We start from the raw sequence: 22097 nt of genomic DNA, 5'->3' as shown, positions 1-22097 counted from the left end.
AACAAACACCTATAGGTAAAGATAAGTGATTTAATTTAATCCTGAAAACAACCTTGAAGAAGTATCATTTTATCAAGTAAACAGCCTAAAAGTTTCATCCTATGAAGTGTGTAATCACTCTATGTAATTAGAGATCCTGAATACTAATCAAAGACACGAATATCATCAGAGTAATCAGTAGCCCCAGATTAGCATCCATGGGATAAAAATATTTTCTTTTCCTTAAATCAGAGTAAACTTGAATGGGCAATCTGAATTATAATTGGGGTACAGAAGGGTATTTTATCTAGAGAAAAACACAAGACCAGGTTTATTTCATACAATGTTATTCACACATTTTTCATTTTCTAATTTATACATAATATACAAAGTGAAGATAACATTATTTCATATGAACCAAGAAGAGCCAGGACTTAGACAAACTGGTCCAGAAACAATCCATTATCAAAAGGAGACACTCAAGAGTGAAGTCTAAGTGGTTCTGCCCAATTAAAGTTTCTTTATTCTGAAATGTCAGAGTTTAGCAAAACTCCATGCCAACTTATTAAATGGTGGAATCAGAGAGGTGGGCACCAAAATGGCAGACTGTAAAATTTCTAGAACAACAGATATTTTTCTAGAATAGGCCCCAAAGTATTGGGAAGATTGGGGTGTCAACACTGGGATACATGGGAACATCAAAACCCCAAGAAGAAGGTTCAGTTTCCCAGCTATCCCCAAGACTTTCTAAGTTTGCAGGACAAAGGAAAGCCAGGAATTCAACTGTGCAAATCCAGGAAAGTCACTATCAATCTCCAACAAGGACGATTTGGATCATGATCAGCTCACGACTGTGAGTGGATACTGGGAACAAAAGTTCGACACAGGGCCAAGACACTCTGAGGCTGGCAAAACAAATTAGGACGGGAAAAGAGCAGCTTTGTACGGGTGGGGGGAGCACTGCCACTGTTGACTGGGACATGCTGATGAACCAGTAGGACTATGAGAGGGGACAGTGACAAGTGGTTGGATGTAATGGACTCAACATGGAATGTTGGGTTAGAAAACTAGAATAACTCAAAGTCAAACATGAAAAAGTATGCCTGGCACCCCAAACTTTATGCCATTATTTTTAGGTTCATGATAAGAACAGCTAAGTGATAAAACCTTTATATTCAATATTGTGCTCAGAAGAATGCTTTTCTTCTGCAGACTTCTAATAAAAAAATCCTTTACATGTTCAATCGAAAGAGATAGCATGGTTCATTAGTTGTCAGCACTAAACAGAAGTGGGTCAACATAAATGGTTTTATACAAAATACTGACTTCAACAAAATACAAAGCACTTTCTTTATCTTTCAGAAACTGAATATACAAAGCAAGTTTTTTTTTCCAAAATATTTTCATAGGCAAAGGATTAAAAACGATTTTAATTATACACATATGGTCACAATTTTGCCTTAAAAAGATTGTTGGGAAATGTACATAAGGCCGCTTGTAAATGTACATCATGTTACTGTTATGTCCTATGTCCAGAGAAAAAAATGTTATCATACAGATTTGCTCTTACTTGGGAATAGGCTATTCAAAAATACAGTACTCTTCTGTACAAAGAAAAAAGTCACATCACATTTAATAAGATGGAAAAAGCATTGGCCTCCATGGTAACCAAAAATCTCAGTCCAATACTTTCTATTATGCACAATACCCTGACTTCTTGAAAGTGATCCAAATCCTAGTATGTCCATATTAACAGAGTCAACAACTATGTTATAAAAGAAAATGTTTCCCACAATAATAAAAAGAAAGCTGGTTCATACTTCTGAAACCATATAAAGATAAAAAATTTTTAAAAAATCACTCTCGATTTGGAGAAATAAATTTACATTATACAACACTATATGCCAGGTCAAATAGGGCAGGGACATAAATGTACACTAAAATGCAAATGTTTCCCAAAGAGATAAAACAAATTCCATTTACAGCATGAAGGTTTACAAATGTACACCTGTACAACCAAGGAAAGCATCACTACTAAATTAGCAAGGCTTTTATAATAAACATTGAAACAAGATTTGCTTTTAAAGTGTAAACTTACATCTATTACTACACACACAATGCATATATTTATAGGAAGCAAAAAAAGCTATCTGAATATGTAGTCATGCTTAAATGTTGAGCTATCAAATTCACTTTTCAGTGGCCCCTTTTCACCTCTATCTGGTTCCTACTTTTGCAAAGTCTACTATGAAAAAGCAAAATAAAGCTCAACACTTCCTCAACATGTCCTTGTAATCCTATAAGCAAAACAATATACAAATTTCTACTCTTTCTCAGATTGCAAACCAAACTGAAAAGTTAAAATGGGACTTAACTTTTCATTTAGTGCACTTAACTGAATGGAAGTGTCACCATGATTTTTTTTCTTACCTCTTACAACAATTACATATGTAAGTATATACAATACTTCTGTACATTGCCAGAGACATTTTAGGGCAGTATTTGTATTGAAACCATATGCATTGTAAATAATGTAAGTTCTTTCATCTCAGATCATTTAATTCTTATCTTACTTGCGGAGATTTTATTTGCATGATAGTTTGTGAATTACCAAAATACAACTTAACCTTCTTTTTAAAATATTAATAATATTTATGCAGTTGATTGTTAATTGGTTATAAAAGGCTTCACACAAAGGACAAAAAAAAAAAATAAGGACTATATTTCTATATACATCTCTATAAACCTGTTGTGCTATGGGGTCCGTAGACCTACCAGACTGCAAGCCAGTTTATTAAAAGAATACTGTACTTTTTCCTTTAAAAACTATTTTTTGTGACTTTACAAGGTAAAAATTTACAAAATATGTGACAGCTTTTTTTTTGATAGTTACATCATATACAGGCATTCTGTGCTTTGCCAGCAATCCAATCTGATAGGTCTCCACTCAGGGCTGAATATAATTTATAATTCACCACCCCCACCCCCCCAAATATACACAAGAACCTTAAAAAATTTACAAATGGATGAATAAAGTCAATAAATAGTTTTGCTTTAAAAAAAAATTTGAAGATTCATAGTTGAGTTGTGTTTTGATAATTCACAAAAGAAACATTCTTTTCACATGGTTACATCATCTTCTTTCTCTTTCCTTTACAGCATTCCATTTGGTGGTCCTCCAATAGGCCCTAGATCTGGGCTATTTTTCAAATAATATTTTTCCAACTTGGCCAGTATATGCTTCCCATATGTGTATTTGCGCAAAGTAGTAATGTGAGGTCGAATCTGAAAAATAAATAATCTGCTTAGTAAATCTAAGTGACTTTGGTTTCTGGTTTCTTAAAAAAGCACTCCTAAATCTGGGTGACTTAGAAAGAATAACTGGAATTTTAATATACAAATCCTTTAAAGAAAAGTTGTTTTCGAAAGTAGTTCATCCTACTCAATCTCTCCAATTATACTCTCAAAACTGTCCAATGAATAAACAAACCACTACTTCTAAACTGTTACATATGCAAATAGTAGACGGGGCTCCAAACATAGCAGGGAAGCATCACGAGTGAATTATTAAGTTCTTTAAAAGTTGATGAAGGCAGAATTTTCTAGCTTAAGTTGGAGACAAAAATTCAATAGGGAAAATAGAGCAAAAGACATAAATGAGCAATCAGATGTGTGATGTGTGATTTTAAATTGTTCAAAATCTCACTAATAGTTTTTAAAATGTAAATGAAACTACTCATTAGAATCATATCATTATCTTCCACACAGACTGGCAAAAAGTTTATAAATAACTGGCATTGATGAGATGATGGCAAAACAGGCATTCTTATTATATCTTGGATAGATGTGCAAACATGTACAGATTTTTTTAAAGCAAAACCTGGCTGTGTCTATCAACATGTAAAATGTTTACATACTTGCCCCACAATTCCACATCTAGGAATTTATCCTACAAAACAGTTAATCACGCAAAGACATTCACATACAGCACTGCTGATGACAGTTAAAAACCTGGAAACAATCCAAATGTCATAAAGATGATAGTGGTTAATGTAATTGTTAAAAAGAAGACAATTTTTCTATGTATATACTTTTAAGCAGAAATATTAAATTTTAAAAAGGTAAAAAAAAATTATGATCTACTTCTCTCTATATGACAAGAGGTCCAAAGAAGTTATGTATCTGTCCCTGGTTTCTTAATGAATAAATTTACAAAAACATGGAGTATATAGTATTTCTTCCAGTGGGTTTTCTTTTTCTTTTTTGTTTTTTAAGTTTTTCTTTGGAGTGAGCGAGCGAGCGAGCACATGGACGACCAGGGAAGGGGCAGAGGGAGAGGGATAATCCCAAGCAGGCTCTGTGCTGTTAGCACAGAGCCCAATGCAGGGCTGGATCCCAGGAACTGTGACATCATGACCACAGCCAGAATCAAGTTTCTGAATGAGCCACACAAAACCCCCACATCTAGTGTTCATTTTAACAGTAAGTTTTCCTATGGAAATTTATGAGCTAGATTCTAGAGAGAAGACGGAGATAAAAAAAAAAAACAAAAAAAACCCCCAAATTCTCTTTAGAAAAATGCTTAAAAAAAAAAAACCCAAATTCTCTTTAGAAAAATGCATTACATTAGTGAGAAAACCTAATTAGATTTTAAAATCAATGTTCAACCCATGTATCATGGCAAATCAAATATATCTCAATAAGATGGGGATGGGCAATGCTAAAGGCAGGTTAAATAGATGAAAAATAAATTTGATTTTACTGAGATTACTTTAAGAATTTTAATAAAAGGGTACACCATACCTACATTTGTCAAAGGTTATCCATTGATTTTAGATTTTTTTTCTCCAGTTACATCACATGAGGAAATTAAAACCTAGGAAGTTAAAATTGTATCCTGAAAGTCACACAAATTGAATCATCTATTTTAAGTGCTATAAGCTGTATTACCTTATGCATGATTATCTTTCTCTGGGCAGGTTCAGCCATATCAATCATCTTCTGAACCACGTAATTGGCATACTGGTCCTTCATCATGGTGTATAAGGCACTGTGAGCACCATCATTCTGGCAGCAAACTTCATCAATCAGTAAAGCTCTCTCGGCACGGGAGGCATGGGTAACACACTTTTCTACTACATTGCTAAAAATTCAAGTATATACACAAAAAATTATTTTGTTACTTTTTCCTTTATAGTAAATTTCCCTTGGTTTTAAAAGAACTTGCTTAACACATTGGAAGACAAAAGAGTGAAGATGGTATTCTCTTACCCTTTACTTTCAAAAACAAACAAAAAAAAAGAATTAGTATTATAGAGTAACCCATACTGGATATTCACAAGTGTAATTACATGCCTCTTAAAATTAAAATTACAAAGAGGAAACTAGAGACTAAGTCATTAGTAAGGTCTGAGACTTTCATTAATAAGCACTAAACTAATTTGCATTTATAGGTTTGGGGAGACCAATCATTTTCTGAATACAGACTTCAAAAATGGAATATACATAGGCAGATGGATTTGTCATGAGGAGTCTTCAAGAATAAAAGGAATAGTCTGTATGTGCTTTTTCCCTCTACTAAAAGAAACATATATTTGAATGTCATATTCTACACGCATTTGTTTACTAATAAAAGAGTTGAAAGAACTGACCCTTGGAATTAGAAAATAGTGCAATACCTGGCAAATTTGTGTTGACTCAGGGCTAAGACTTTTCCTCGGATTTCAGAAACAATTTTGCTTTTGTCTTCAGGTCGACCGTGTTCCAAGACATGCTGAATAACGTAATTGCCATACTGATCCTAAGTACAGATGTTTAAAAATTACTTTCCTTAAGTCACCCCTTAAAAATAATGACTATTCTTTAGAAAGATACTATTTTTCTGAAGATCCAGTAGTATACAGTCAGGAGAATACACGAAGCTTTTTTGTCTTACTGTGTGTTTTTACAGTGTGTTAATTTAGGAAAAATTACATTTCCCTATATTCTGAACCACTGTCAGAAACACATAAACATTGACAACTATTACGGAGTTCATACCTGTACCAACTGCTCTGTATGTTGGTGGAGTTCCTCTAAGATAGGTAAAGTCTGCTCTGCAGTGCAATGCTCGAGGATGCGCTGGATCACTCTGCAGCCGTAAGGATGAGTTGAAAGTACAAACACCTTAAGACAAGTGCAAGAAATACATTTACTTTATCTGGCATTTCTGGAAAGTTCTATGAGGCAGACAGGTTTTTGATGACATGCTGAATTAATCTAAAATAGAAGGGTGGGGAGTCACCTCTAATATGACTACCATCCTATTGGTAAAGACTGGAAAGTGAGGTGCTCAATTCAGGAGCTAACAGATATTTTGATCAAAAGGAACCTAACCAGATATGTATTAGTTACTAATTGATATTTATTTTCTGTGTTTTACTGTACAGTCTTAAGTCTTCTTCCCTCCTTTACTTCTCCCCGAAAATCTGGAGAACACTGTTGGGTTTCTAATAGCTGTGATCCCAAAGTAATACAATTGATGGGGTGCCCGGGTGGCTCAGTTGGTTAAGGGTCTGACTTCAGTTCAGGTCATGATTTCACGGATAATGAGTTCAAGCCCTGCATTGGCCTCTGTGATGACAGCTCCAAGCCTGAAGCCTGCTTTGAATTCTGTGTCTCCCTCTCTCTGCCCCTCCCTTGCTAACACTCTCTCTCTTGCTCACAAATAAAGATTAAAAAAAAATTAAAAACAAAACAAAGTAACACAACTGAACTTTTATTTCCACATTTTTCAGCTTCAAAAAAATGAAGCTATCTATTGACGCACTCTATTAAAGAGGCAGAAATCACTGTACATTCAGTTTTGTCTCCTATTTTTGTCTGTCATTACTGGGTATTATAATCTTGTGACTTCGGAAAAATGTGTTAACACTCCAATGCTAAAAGAATGCCCTGCTAATTAGAAGACAAAAATAAACCTTACTTGTCCTTTGAAAGCATCAATGATGAACTGTAGTGACTGTGGCTGAACACATTCAATACATTTTTGTACAACATGGTTTCCATTCTGATCTTTCACACATTTGAGTACATGACCATCTAGCTCCTTTACCATTTCACTCTGCAAAGAGAAGATGACATTTAAAAAATTACCTCATCAAGAAACGTTAACAGGATTAGAAAGAGTACAAAAGTATACTCAAAAATGTGTTGGCAATATTGTAGATATCAAAGTTTAAAATCCATACTCCCTGCCCCTCCAAACAGAAATTGAGATGGTTACCAAAACATTTCGTAGGATTGCAATGTAAATGACACTTGTTAAAAAATAACCTAGGGGGGGCGCCTGGGTGGCTCAGTCGGTTAAGCGTCCGACTTCAGCTCAGGTCACGATCTCGCAGTCCGTGAGTTCGAGCCCCGCGTCGGGCTCTGGGCTGATGGCTCAGAGCCTGGAGCCTGCTTCCCATTCTGTGTCTCCCTCTCTCTCTGCCCCTGCCCCGTTCATGCTCTGTCTCTGTCTCAAAAATAAATAAAAACGTTTAAAAAAAAAATTAAAAAAAAAAAAAAAAAAAAAGCCTAGGGATGGATCCTGAACCTGCCATATTTAAATGACTTTCTTCACTTTGTATACCTTCCACACAACTTTCTCAGCTGACTATAATATACATATACAAATAATTCCAAATTCTATACTTTTTCTCTGCTTAGCACTCCCTTTCCTTCAAATTATTTTTAATACCTACATGAGTCTATTAAGTGCATGGGAAAGGGTAAGGAATTGAGCACTTAAGGGCTATGTGACTTTCACATATTATCTCAATGATAGGAAGAAAACAGACATTTTAATTCTTTTTTTAATGAGCTTATATTAAAGAACTCATTTAATATAACTTTTCTTTATTATGTGATACTTTCTTCAGGGACAAATCTTTGGGAAATTTTAGATTTTTGTTCATTTAACCAGGAAAAATGACCCTTTCATGTGTATTTCTTTGCTTACTAGTAAGGTTTTCACATTTACAATCTCTCTCAACCAAAGAACTCCCAGCTACCCACTACTCCCAGTTACCTACTACCTACTGAATAACTGTAGAGAAATTCTGTTAAGCCAAAATACAACACAGATGTTTAACTATAAACTAAATAACAAAATAAAATGTTACTTAGTTTACAATCCAAACAATACCATTATTAACAGGTTTCTCTAAGGCTTATTCCCTGTGCTTTATATTTTCAAGTATTAAAGACATTTAAAGTCTTTATTATTTACTTATTAAGTGTAACCAACAATGTTATATTAGTTTCAGATGTACAACAGTGATTAAACAATCATACACATTACACAGTGTGCACCACAATATAGTCACCATACAACGTTATTACATTATTGACTATAATCTCTATGGTGCACTTTTCATCTCTGTGACCTAAATTTTATAACCAGAAGTTTATACTTCTTAATCCCTTTCACCTATTGCCTCCCCATCCTGCTATCCACACAAGAACTTGTTCTCTGTAGTTGAGAGTCTGTTGTTCTGTTTATCAGATTCCACATATAACTGGAATCACAGGTACAGTATTTGTCCTTTCTCTGATTTCACTTAGTATAATACCCTCTAGGTTGATCCATGTTACTGCAATTGACAAGATCTCATTCTTTAAAATATCTTCATTAAAAAAAATTTTTTTTTTTAACGTTTATTCATTTTTGAGACAGAGAAAGAAAGAGAGACAGAGCATGAGCAAGGGAGGGGGAGAGAAAGGGAGAGGGAGGCACAGAATCCGAAGCAGGCTCCAGGCTCTCACCTGTCATAATAGAGCCCATCACAGGGCACAGTGAGATCATGACCTGAGCAGAAATTGAAAGCTCAACCAACTGAGCCACCCTGGCATGCCCAAAATATCTTTATCTATACCAGTTTGAGACTTAGGATCAAGCATTTGTGTAAGCATCTACAATAATCAAAATCTGTTCATCTTGTTCCATTGTGACATATCTTCAATTATTCTAAAACTCAGGATTTCCTCCAGAGTAATGCTATTTTCTCACAAATTTTCAATGGTGTGATTAATGCACACATACAAACATATTCATCCATACATGTTATGACTGTTTTTAATTCTGGGATTTATTATACAATAATATATATGGGTGGAGAATCAAAGCTGATCTCTTTCCAAATTTACTAATTACTGATACCTTTAAAGAAATAATTATTTCCTTTACTCTATGTTTCATGGTAATACATAAGCTAGTTATATAGAAAATAGTTATCTATTTAGGGTTATAAATTTCATTCCTAAGGTCTGCTTAATTTCACGTGAAACCCACACTAATTAGTGATGCTTCACAATTTATTTTCAAAAATCTAGCAGATCAGCATTTACTCTCAAACTCTTAATATTCTTGCCTATTTCAAATAATTTTAAAAATTATTTTGATGAATTACCAAAAAATTCCCAGAGTATGATTGGAATTACATCAGTCCTTTTTTTGATTTAAAATAAGCCTTCTTCCATCCAAAAATTTGATATATTCCCATTTACAGGTGTTCTCTTTTCTCTTTAAAGAATCGTGAATTGGGGCGCCTGGGTGGCTCAGTTGGTTAAGCGGCCGACTTCAGCTCGGGTCATGATCTCGCGGTCCGTGAGTTCCAGCCCTGCGTCAGGCACTGTGCTGACAGCTCAGAGCCCGGAGCCTGTTTCAGATTCTGTGTCTCCCTCTCTCTGACCCTCCCCCGTTCATGCTCTGTCTCTGTCTCAAAAATAAATAAACGTTAAAAAAAAATTAAAAAAAAAAAAAAAAAAAGAATCGTGAATCTTGTTAACTAACAGAATTTATAGGTTAATTTCCTATTGAATGAACGTTTTAAGAACTTTATGTGTATAATTTCTAATTGGCATATAGAATGCAACTGGCTTTAAATTTTTTATCCTTTGAAGAAATTGATGTCTGGTTACAGGAAACAGATAAGAAGGAAAAGATTGTTTTGAGGTCACAGAAATAAATTTTTAAATAAAACTGGTTTTGTTTCTGTATTTTCATATTTGCTGCTACAGTAGCTCAATATTTTACAGAGCTAACATATAAATCTGGCTCCATTTAAAAACTGGAGTACTTTCTAGTACAACCAGAATGGAAGGAAACCGTGCACCACAGTTTTCCAGATGGGTGGGTTGACTGCTTTGTTTAGCCGACGCATGCTTAATATTCTCCTATAGGCCAACATCAAAGAAGTCTGGGGAAACTCTTACCTTGCAGCATTATGATTCCTGCTGGGCACTGGCATTTTGTGAAACCTTATGGGGGAGGGTAATGCTGGGGCAGAAATGTGAATTATGTAGATGGGTGGTTTCACGTCTTCAGACCTCTCCTAGAATCAGTACAGTTCTCTTAACTGTGCCAGTCCCAGTTGACAAGCTTTGAATCCACTTGTCCTCTCAATTTAAATATAGCTGTACATAGTTGACAGTGGCCATAGCTAAGTTACTTATTAGCATATGTGACTTTCAACAGTAATGAAAATGGTTTTGGATTTTCTTTTGTTTCCTAAAAATGAATACAATGTCAGAACTTCACATTTTATTTTATTTTTTTTTTAATTTTTTTTTAATGTTTATTTATTTTTGAGACAGAGAGAGACAGAGCATGGATGGGGGAGGGGCAGAGAGAGACGGAGACACAGAATCTGAAGCGGGCTTCAGGCTCCAAGCTGTCAGCACAGAGCCCGACGCGGGGCTTGAATTCACGGACCATGAGATCATGACCTGAGCCGAAGTTGGATGCTTAACCGACTGAGCCACCCAGGCACCCCAGAACTTCACATTTTATACACTAGTACCTGGCTATTAGTATTTTACAGGAACCATAGTTCTTGGGGACTTTATATAGATACATACGTACATATACATATATATTTTGTGTGTGTGTGACTTTTTTGTAAACTAAGTCCGATTCAACATTACAATCATTTTACAGTTACTATAACCAATGAGAATAGCATGTTTTTTCAAATCTGTTCTGAGCCTATAGTGTTTCCTTTGTGAACATATCTCTATTTTATACATTTTGTATAGTTACACTGTACTAAAATATTAGCTTGTTTGATATAAGGAAAGTATGTATTGAGTACCTTTTTGCTAGCCTGGTTGTTCAACCTTTTAAAAAAAAAAAAAAGGTTTAAGCTTTAAAAAAAAAAAATCTTTAAACTGGTCTTTCTTGCATGTTATAAATAAAGTTGCAGCTAAAAGGGACGGGCAGAGGGGTGCCTGAGTGGCTCAGTTGGTTAAACGTTCAACTTCGGCTCAGGTCATGATCTCACTGTTCGTGAGTTCAAGCCCCGGGTTGGGCTCTGTGCTGACAGCTCAGAGACTGAAGCCTGCTTTGGATTCTGTGACTCCCTCTCTCCCTGCCCCTCCCCCGCTCATGCTCTGTCCCTGTCTCTCAAAAAATAAACGTTAAAAAAAAAAAACGTAAAAAAAAGGATAGGAAGGAAGGGAAAACTAGTTTTGAGTGTCTTAGAATAGAAACATAAGATTAAGATTTTTTTTCTCATTAAAATGTCTTATTCATGATTTATGGAAAAAATAAAACAAAATTTTTTTACTTGTGCTTGCTTCAGCAGCATATACAGTAAAAGTGGAATGGTGGGGCACCTGGGTGGCTCAGTTAGTTAAGCATTCAACTTCGGCTCAGGTCATGATCTCACAGCTTCTGAATTTGAGCCCCGTGTCGGGCTCTATGCTCAGAGCCTGGAGCCCAGTTTAGATTCTGTGTCTGCCTGTACCCTGTGCTCACTTTCACACACTCTCTCTCTCAAATATGAATAAACATTAAAATTAAAAAAAAAAAAAAAAAAGTGGAATGGTACAGGGGCACACCTGAGTGGCTCAGTTGGTTAAGCATCCAACTTCAGCTCAGGTCATGATCTCATGATTCATGAGTTCGAACCCCACATCAGGCTCTATGCTGACAGCTCAGAGTTTGGAGCTGGCTTCAGATTCTGTGTCTCCCTTTCTCTCTGCTCCTGCCCCACTCACGCTCTCTCTCAAACATAAACATTAAAAAAAAAAAAAAAAAAGTGGAATGGTACAACGACTAGTATAGCCCCTGTGCAAGGATGACACACAAATTGTGAAGCGTTATGTTTTTATGTGAACTGGAATTAAAAAAAAAAGCACTGTATTGAAAAAAGAAAATTTTATTCTTGTGGTTATAAATGTAGTACAATCTGGGGCGCCTGGGTGGCACAGTTGGTTAAGTGTCCGACTTCAGCTCAGGTCATGATCTCCCAGTTCATAGGTTTGACCCCTGCGACGGGCTCTGACAGCTCAGAGACTGGAGCCTGCTTTGGATTCTGTGTCTGTGTCTGTCTCTCTCTCAAAAATAAACATTTAAAAAAAGTTAAAAAAAAAAAAAAAGTGGTACAATCCAAATACATTTTGGAAACAATAAAGGTATTCCTGATACTACAGGAAATCAAATAAGCAAGTGTAGCATTTTGCTTCCCACACAGCAGGCCCTCAAATTATCTTCATTTAAAGATGAAGAGACGTTGAAGAGAATGAAGAGGACAGATCAAAGATCTATAGTATAATATGTAATTAAAACGTACTGTTTGAGACAGATTATTTAAAGTATTTTATCCTAATTGGGGAAATATAAAGTAATAATTTAAAAACTGAATAAAATACAAAAAGTTTGTCTTAACTTACAATTACCTGCTGGTCAGATGAAATAGACTCCAGAGCTTTCTGGATAACACGACAGCCATACATCTGCAAGGCTAAAGGCAGAACATGCCCACGAATACGAGTGGCGAGAGCTAATTTTTGATCCAAACTCCCAAACTGATAGAAAAGAAATCAGTATTAATAAAAATAACCATTATATTAATTTTGTTAAACCTGAATAACCCACTGTTTGCGGCCTATTCATTCTATTTTTAAAATATCACAATTTGTAATCATGTAGGGAAGAGGACTTAGGTAAAAGCTAATTAAGATAAATCCAGAACTGCCTGAAATAACTGCATTACTTTTATGGGGGGGTTAAGTCTCATTATCTAAAATTTCCTTTTTACTAATATATTAATCACCTGTAATTCTTTTAAAGTACACAGTATTACATTTCATTTTAAACAAATAAAATCCCCTCATCTTTAACGTAATGAACTTCTGACCATGCATTCAGACCAAATTACATTCAGACAAACTATATTCTGATGTAACTGTGGAGGAAACTTAAGTAAAACTAAAACAGAGATACTTAGTTGTAAACTGAAAATTAGCTAAAATACAAAATACATGACACATCTAACAAATGTAAATAAAGACTATACTATTATCACTAATTTCTTCATCTAAGATTTACTCTAAATGCTTTATATTTTCAAATATTAATCAGATTACTACTAAACTTCTCATTTAAAGTAGGCCCATATTTTAAAAATATTTTTGTGATAAAATATATAGCATAAAATGTCATTTCAACCATTTTAAGTGCATAATTCAATGGCATTAATTCACAATGTTGTGCAATTATCACTACAAACTGTTTCCAAATCATTCCCGTTGCCTCAAACAGAAACACTGCATACATTAAGCAGTAACCGCCCCCCACCCCCCCTCAGCACCTGGTAAACCCTAATCTACTTTATGCCCCTATCAATTTGGCTGTTCTAGCTATCTCATATAAGAAAAACACTATGATGTTTGTCCTTTTACATCTGGCTTATTTTACTTAGCTTCATCCATGATGTAGTATGTAACAGAACTTTATTCCTCGTGGCTGAATAACATTCTTATTGTATGCATATACCACATTTATCCATTCATCTGTTGGACATATAGGTTGTTTCCACCTTTTGGCTACTGTGAATAATGCGGAAACAAACGGTGTTTGAGTCCTTGTTTTCAATTCTTTTGGGTATACAGGAGTGGAATTGCTGGGTTGTAAGATAATTTTTATGTTTAGGTTTTTTTTTTTAAGGAACTGCCGAGGTGCCTGGGTGGCTCAGGTGGTTAAGTGTCCAGCTCTTCATTTGGGCTCAAGTCATGATCTCAAGGTCATGAGACTGAGCCTCATGCCACCTCCACTGGGCATGGAGCCTGCATGGGATTCTCTCTCTCCCTCTGTCCCTTTCCCTGCTCACACGTGCTCTCTCTCAAAAAAAGAAAAGTTTGAAGGAACTGCCAAACTTTTTCACAATAGCTGCACCATTTTCCATTACTACTGACAATGTATGAGGTTCCAATTTCTCCAAATCTCCACCAACATTTGTTATTCCCCCCGGCCCTCTAAAGCCATCCTAGTAGATGTAGCGTAGAATCTCACTGTGGTTTTGATCTGCATTTCCCTAATGACTAAGGATGTTGAGCTTCTTTTCATGTGCTTCTTGGCTACATGTATATTTTCTGAGGAGAAAGGTCTATTCAGGTCATCTGTCCATTTTTCTTTTTTCTTTTCTTTTTTGTTTTTTTTTTTAAAGTAATCTCTATACATGGGGCTCAAACCCACAACCTTGAGATCAAGAGTCACATGCTCCACCAACTGAGCCAGCCAGGTGCTCCTCCTGTCTGTTACATTATTTTAATGTTTATCTTTGATAGAGTACAAGCTCTCTCTGTACGGGCAGAGGAAGGGGGACAGAGGATCCAAAGCGGGAACGAAGTTAACAGCATGGAGCCCAATGTGGGGCTCACACTCACAAACCGCGAGATCATGACCTGAGCCCAAGTCAGATGCTCAACCAACTGGGCAACCCAGGTACCCCTCTCCTGTCCATTTTTTAATAGGGTTGTCGTTCTCTTGTTGAGTTTTAGTTCTTTATATAGTCTGGATATGAAATCTTTATCAGATACATACTTTGCAAAATATTTTTTCCCAAGTGCATATATTTTTATATGAAAATGACTCTTACCCAACTTTCTGAACTTTTCTACGCATTCAGCAATATAGTTGGATGTACAAATATGTATATGTGCTTACCTCAAAAAATTTCTGTATAACATAGTTTCCAAAAACATCTGTCATTAATTGATAGGCTGCTTGTAGAATTTCATTAAATACCATCTGTCGCTCAGCTGGAGTAGCTCTCTCTAGTTTTTGTTGTATGAATCTATATAGGAAACATTTTATATGTCATCACAGCACATTGAAAATAAGCTCCTGCAAAATCTGTATCTGACTTGAGTATCACACACCCCCACATATATACACATAAAATTACTTCCAGGAATAGTACTAACACATTTAATACTGTGAACAGCAAATTTAAAGCAAAAAAGGCAAAAGCTATGAAGCATTTCTTTATAATGCCTTAATTTAAAGTAACTATTAGGCAGACATTTGGATATATTATAATCTGCATTATAATCAATGAAGAAAACTAGATTTTACTGGTTATTCATACATTTTTCATAATATTAAATATTTAAGTTTAGAGCCTAATGAAAGAAACCCTTAGAAGTAAATTTATCAAACACAAATGAATTCCTAGCCATTGTGAATGACACAAGGTTCATGTGCTACTCTTAAGGAATTTTCAACTTTAGGGAGATAAAATAAAACTATAAAAGGAAAAAATAATTAAATTTAATAAATGTGTTACAATTCTATTTTCCTTTTTGTGTTCTATCTTGAGAAGAACACTAATTTACATGTACCTTAAGTACTATAAGAGAACATTATGTTTAATGTTCAAAGTCACCAAATTCTTCTAAAAGAAAAGTGAAATGTTTCAACTTAAGACATATCACATCAAATACAAATCTATACAAATACAAACACAAAAGCATTTAACCTTCTTTTAAAAAATTTTTTTTAGACAAGGTCTACATCAGGGACATTTACATCCACAAATATAATTCAGAGCATTCTTTTCAAAGGAAAATTAAAGTTGACTGTATTCAGAATCAATGTAATAAAAATAACGCAAAAAAAGGGCACTCCTATATTTTCATTATAAAAGTATTCTCATTATAGAAAACTGGGAAACCATAAATAATTTAAAAACCTTTATTTTTATCATATGTCCTAATAGCGAAGAAGAAATCCATTATTGGGCCTTTATTCTGTAAAAAGTTCCTTAAATGATCCCAGTCAAGAAAATTTTAGACTCCGACAAGGCAGTAATTTTCAAAGCAAAAATACAGTGCTGAGTATCCTAAACCACAATCACTTACCTAGAACCGTGCTGGTCTTGAGAAAACTCAACTATGTGCCCAATCAAGTCTCTAAGTTGAAGGTTTGGGAAGCGGTTGTTTCTGAAATCTTCCAATAATCTACTTCGGCCGGAAGGCATAATATCAGACCTATTATACCGAAGCCGGGAAGGAGGAAAGAGCTGGCTGCTGGAGCTGAACAGACTGGAAGTGCTTGAAGCACTCCGGTATTTTGCTTCTGCTCCAGGCGCTGCAGAGATATATCGACCACTACCATTTGTCAGGCCTCCTACAACAAAGCAGCTGTGGTCAGCAAATATTTTTGACAAGGCCATTCCTCAAATAAGAGTTACTTACACTAAAATTCAATCAATAAAGAAATAACCACTCCACTGACCACTAATTCCTATATGTTTTAACAGGAAATTGAAACTGGAGGGAAAATCTCACACATTTACTTATTGTGTGTGACTACAGGATCTGGGGGATAAAAAAGACTAGAAAAGATGAGAAAAATAAACCTGTATTTGTTCTTGGCAGTTTAGTTTCAATCATAATCATAACACCTAATATCATATATAAAAGTTGTATTTGTTCTTGGAAGCTTAGTTTAAAACATAATTATAGCAAGTAATGTCATACATACTAATATCAATACCAGAATACTAAAACTACCAACAAAATTTCCAGTTTATTAACAAGGTTACAGATAGCTAAGCAAACTCAGATTTGAAGCCACTGAAATACAGTTGGGCTGAAATTTACTTGCAGTGTTTATGGAACACTGAGGGCTAAATTTGTACTTTTTTGGACTGTATTTTTAAAAATGCATTAGGTAATACATATACCTCTATGTAAAGAAAAACGGATTTTTAAAAAAGTAAACTCTACACACAACATGGGGCTCAAACTCATGACCCTGAGATCAAGAGTTGCATGCTCTACTGACTGAGCCAGCCAGAAGCCACAAAAAACCATTTCTTAAAGAAAATAAATCCATTACATCTTAAAGTATTTTAAAAATTTTAAAGGAATACTCTCCATAAAATACTATTATTTTACTGACAAGAACTAGAAATAAACAAAATGTATTTTTCCTAGAGCTTTAATGTTGATCATTTGAGACGCATAAAAAGCCTCTTTAACTTATTATATCCCATTCCAAACAAGAAAATTAAAGGGCAGTCAATAGAAACAAACAAAAAATACAAGCAGGAAATTGTTATTACAAAAGTTATTTAAAAGTACTTGACAGTGTCCTTTTAAAAAAGAAAAATGTATAGAAAACCGTAACGTGCAAATATAGTTGCTCAGATAAACAGAATCTACCATCAGCTTTAAGCTATTATATACCATCTCTAAGTAGAGGAGTGCTATATATACAATCCAGACCACAGGGCAGAGATGATGCCAAGGACACACTGTCAGTGCAAAGTTGTGAAGTTATACAGAGGCACTGAATGGCAAAAAGAGTTACAGGCACAAGGAAAAAAGTAAGACAACTGTAATCCTGGAGAGTGAACTGCTTTAAAACGTTCCTCTTTTACTTTCAGTCCCCAATGCCCGAGCTTTTGTTGTGATTCCCACCACCCAGAGTATTATACATATAATTCATAGGACTCTCCAGTCCCCTTTCCAGTGTAAGTGCCACAACATTATGTTCACCTACAAGCTAGATCCCTGGTACCTAAAAGAATGTCTGACAGATAGTGGGTACACATTAATATTCATGAATATTTTATATAACATTAACTGCCTAAGGTTCAATTCTATCTAGACTATCTTTCTTAAAAGTGTGTAATTTAACAGAACATTTTATACACTAAAACCACTAACATCAAATTCGCATACCAGTGTTCCTGTACAAAGAATCCAAAATGTGAAAGAATTCAGTGTTTTAATACTGTCTTGATTTCCTTGATACTCTTAACCCTCTAGCCCCTGCTATTATTTCTAATTATACAATTCTATCAACTGTTCACTAGCCCATTCAAATCTCTAACAATTCTTTAACCTTTATGTAGGGTAGGGATACTCTGCATATCATTCCAGTCTGTTTTTACAAACAATTATAAAGTCTCATTCAAAGGCCACTTGGAGGTCACTTTACACTAAAGCATCCTGCTAGAGTACATCCTCTCAATTCTTCAGCCTAATATTATATTGAGTCCTTATTCTGAATCTATTACTCACACAAATTTCCTAGAAGAACCCTAATTTAATTGTTCACTTCTCCTCCTCTTGTTCATTATTGTCTCTGCACCACTGCTTACCTTACCTCAAACATAAGGCCCAATCCTACACCTCTTTACCCTTAATGCACTAAAGATTTTCAACACCAAATTCAAAATATATACTTACCCCCAGAAATGACTATGCCAATTTTATTTCATACCTTCTAATACCTAACAGGAATCTCTCCATGTCTAGATATTCTTTGATTATATTCTATCAGCTCCCTAATACCAAACTCCTGATGCACTCATTGCCGACTTAAAATGTCTCATGATGTGTAACTGCCTTTAGTTTTAAAGAAACCTCAAAATTTCAGTTCTGGAAGTCTACTTAGTATTTTCATTTACAAAACAAAAAAATTCACTCAGGGCAGGGTACCTTTCTTTCTTTACAAATTAAATAAGCATTTAAAACCCAATTGTAATATACACTGAACATTTTAAACCTGGTTATCTAAATATTGAAAGCATGCCATCCAAACCTATTTTGGAATTGAGGGACATTTTACAAAACTGGCTTATGCTCTTCACAAATGTTTAAGTCATAAAAGACAAAAACAGTGCAAGATTAAAGAAAATTAAAGAGTCATGACAAATGAGCGTCATGTGAGTCCCCATATCAATCTCTTTCCTAATCCTTTACTCTCTCCAGTCTCTCTCTGACAAAGTTTGAATAAGTTGGCTAATTTATTTTTTATTGTGGTACGATATCATTGTTTCCTGACTTTGATCATTGTAGTTATATAAAAGAGTATTTCCTTATTTTCAGAAAACATACATGGATATATTTAATGGGTAACGGACAGACAGTATGTCTGCAACTTCCTTTCAAAAGTATCAAGGAAAAAAAAACTGGATGTGAAGGGGAATGAATATGCAGAGAGGGGGAGAGGAAGAGAGGAAATGAACGATAAAGCAAACATGGTAAAATAACATTTTGAAAATGTGGATAAAGGGTGTGCTGTAATTTTTTTTCCTGTATCAGTGTTACAACTTCCCCATTAAGTCTCAAATTATTCCAAAATTAATGAAAAACAACACACATATAGGCTATCTAGGTCATACCATTGCTAATGGTAGTCCATAAGCAGAGGTGTTTCTGCACCAAATGTGTTAAAGGGATAACCGTCTTCAATTCATCATTGACATCCACCCTTAGCATTTACACTTCTTAATCACTACTTGGCTAGGAATGTATTTTGGACAGGGAGATCTGTGCTATAATGTCACAGACGACTGGTCCAAATGCAGTATGCAGCTAGTCAGCCAGGACTCTTGGACAGAGCTCTTCACACAATAGTGTGCTGCCCTTTACATACTATTTGTGTAAGGATTTTTCAAGTTCACTCATGACAACCGAGTGAAGGCAAGCATCTTACAATAATCCTAGTAGAAATAATATGATTTTATAAGTTTTCATTAATTTCCTCGAGAAGTCTATTGTGTTAGAATCCTTCCTATTATTAATCAAAAACAAAAAAGATTATAAAATTACTGGGAAAAACACAGGGCAAGAAAAACAATGGTAACAACTGTAACAATCACAAAATAAATAAACCTGATTAATCTTTTCATTCTTTTCTAAGTCCAGAAAATTTGGAATGGCAGCTGCTTAACTTATCAGACCTGTGTATTCTTTTGAAAATACAGATTCCCGGAGACTTACTCAAAACCTACTGAATTACCCTCAGTGGATAATTTTTACTAAAAAAAAAATATTCTGAAGGTTATTCTGAAGAAGAGTTTAGAGGCTAATGAATTAGAATTCAAGATTATTCAAGGGTTCATTTTACAGCAGGTTGTTAACTACCAATATCAAATAGAAATGGTAATCCTAGATTTGGGGTCCTGAAAAGGGTACAACTACATATAGGCTACTAGACAGTGCTGGTTTCAGAAGACAAGGCTCTAGAAAACTCAGGAAATGGTAAGATGATAACCGAAGATGGCCAGTTAGTTGCAGCAGGCAAAGAATCAATGATACAGAGTGGTAGAAAAAAAGTCTAAAATGACAATCTAATTCCTCAAAGGATAATATTGGTCAGACCTTTTTGTCCTGAGTTCTGGCACCTCATTTTAAATAGGGTTTATGGTTTCAAAATAATCAGTTTTTTTCACCTACCTGAGAAAGTCCATTTAATTACTTAATATTCATAAATAATACTGTATGTTAGACACTGAGGGTCCTTTAAAAAAGGCAGGAAACATTTATTGGGCATTCTTTATTAGACACTGAGAAGTGAACCCTGCACAAAATGCTATATACTGTGTTGAATTGTGCCTCCCCCCAAATTTGTCATTTTAAGTGACTCAGCTGGGGTAATCTGCCATAGCAACCCTGGGAAACTAACACAGATTTTGGTACTCATAGTGATGTGCTACTATAAAAAATGACTAAAAATGAAGAAATGACTTTGCAGTTAGGTAATGGGTACAGTTTGAAAGAATTTGGAGGTGTTCACAAAAAGCCTAAATTGATTGCCTTGAAGAGAGGGTTGGTAGAAACGTGGATATTAAAGGCAATTCTGATGAGGGCTCAGACAGATAAAAGGCACGTATCAAAAGCGGCTACCGTCTTAGAGAATACGTATGTTGTCATGAACAATGTTTGTAGAAATATGAATGCTATAAAGACGTTCCAAGTGAGGTCTCAGAATAAAATGAGAAACATGTTATTGGAAATGGGGAAACCCAACTGAAATGTGTTAAAAAAGCAAAACTGGGTGAAAAGCAAAACTGGTGTGGAGATTTAGCTGAGATTTCCAAACAACGTGCTAAAGGTGTGGTCTGGTGTCTGGGCTGCTTATGGGTGAAATAAGATTAAGATAATTTGAAGAAGGAACTGTTTTTTTTTTTTAAGTTTATTTATTTGTTTTGAGAGACAGCATGTGTGCACAAGGGGAGGGACAAAGAGAGAGAATCCCAAGCAGGGTCCATGCTGTCAGCACAGAGCCTGACACGGGGCTTGATGCCACGAACCCGGAGATGCTGACTTGAGCTGTAATCAAGAGCTGGATGCTCAACCAACTGAGCAACCCAGGCACCCCTGAAAATGGAACTGCTAAGCAAAAGAAAACCAGCACTTGATGATCTGGAAAAGTCTTAGCTTATCTAGACAGAATGCTGAGAATGCAGAGTCAATGGGTGTAGATGGACAGCCCCTTGACATTAGTGGGAGACCAACAATGTTTTCAAGAATTTCGTATCTACAGAAACACTGGCAGCCTGGCCTGAAAGCGTTAGAGATGGGATGAATTAAGAACTACTCTGAAAGCAGAGCCACAGATGCAAAGGCTACAGGGGTTGGGCAGCAGTAGATGCAAAGGACAGAGCATCATGCCACAGGTGATTATTCTCAGGCCTTGAAACAAATGGAATTTGCCCTGCTGGCTTTCAGACCTGCTTGGCACTGTAAGTCCTTCATTCCTTCCAATTTCTCCCTTTTGCAGTGGGTATGTCTATCCTATGCCAGTGCTACTACTATATTCTAGAAGCAGATGATTTATTTCCTAAGTTTCATAGGTCTATAGATGCAGAAGAATTTTGTCCCAGGATGGACCACATTAGGCGTCTCACCTGACAGAGAAGATGAGATTTAGACTTGAGTCATTTAGATGAGATTTTAGACATTCAACTGACGACAGGATGGGTTACAATTCTTGGGGATGCTGGCTTGGAATTAATGTATTCTGCACGTGGGCCAAGGAGGAATTTGGGGTAACCAGAAGGCAGCCTATA

At 35.4% G+C, this 22097-nt stretch overlaps 1 protein-coding gene across 11 annotated transcripts in view; it reads right to left on the bottom strand.

The window, feature by feature from the left end:
- Positions 1–12: 12 nt before the first annotated feature.
- The window catches only part of PUM2 (pumilio RNA binding family member 2), a 99618-nt gene continuing 77533 nt past the window's right edge, over positions 13–22097 (bottom strand). For 7 of the 11 annotated variants that reach the window (XM_049651986.1, XM_049651984.1, XM_049651991.1 and 4 more), the window contains 8 exons: positions 16147–16414; positions 14951–15080; positions 12676–12810; positions 6944–7081; positions 6019–6144; positions 5658–5779; positions 4930–5122; positions 13–3264 (listed from right to left, as the gene is read on the bottom strand). In XM_049651986.1, coding sequence (XP_049507943.1) covers positions 3133–3264; positions 4930–5122; positions 5658–5779; positions 6019–6144; positions 6944–7081; positions 12676–12810; positions 14951–15080; positions 16147–16414 — 1244 coding nt within the window. In that variant the 3' untranslated portion in view covers positions 13–3132. The remainder of the gene's footprint in view (positions 3265–4929; positions 5123–5657; positions 5780–6018; positions 6145–6943; positions 7082–12675; positions 12811–14950; positions 15081–16146; positions 16415–22097) is intronic. The other 4 variants (XM_049651987.1, XM_049651992.1, XM_049651983.1 and 1 more) reach the window with 1 other exon arrangement.

Source organism: Panthera uncia (genome assembly GCF_023721935.1).
Source record: "Panthera uncia isolate 11264 chromosome A3 unlocalized genomic scaffold, Puncia_PCG_1.0 HiC_scaffold_12, whole genome shotgun sequence".
Lineage (NCBI taxonomy): Eukaryota > Metazoa > Chordata > Mammalia > Carnivora > Felidae > Panthera > Panthera uncia.
Note: the sequence above shows the minus strand (reverse complement) of the source record. Positions and strands in the feature narration are given on the sequence as shown.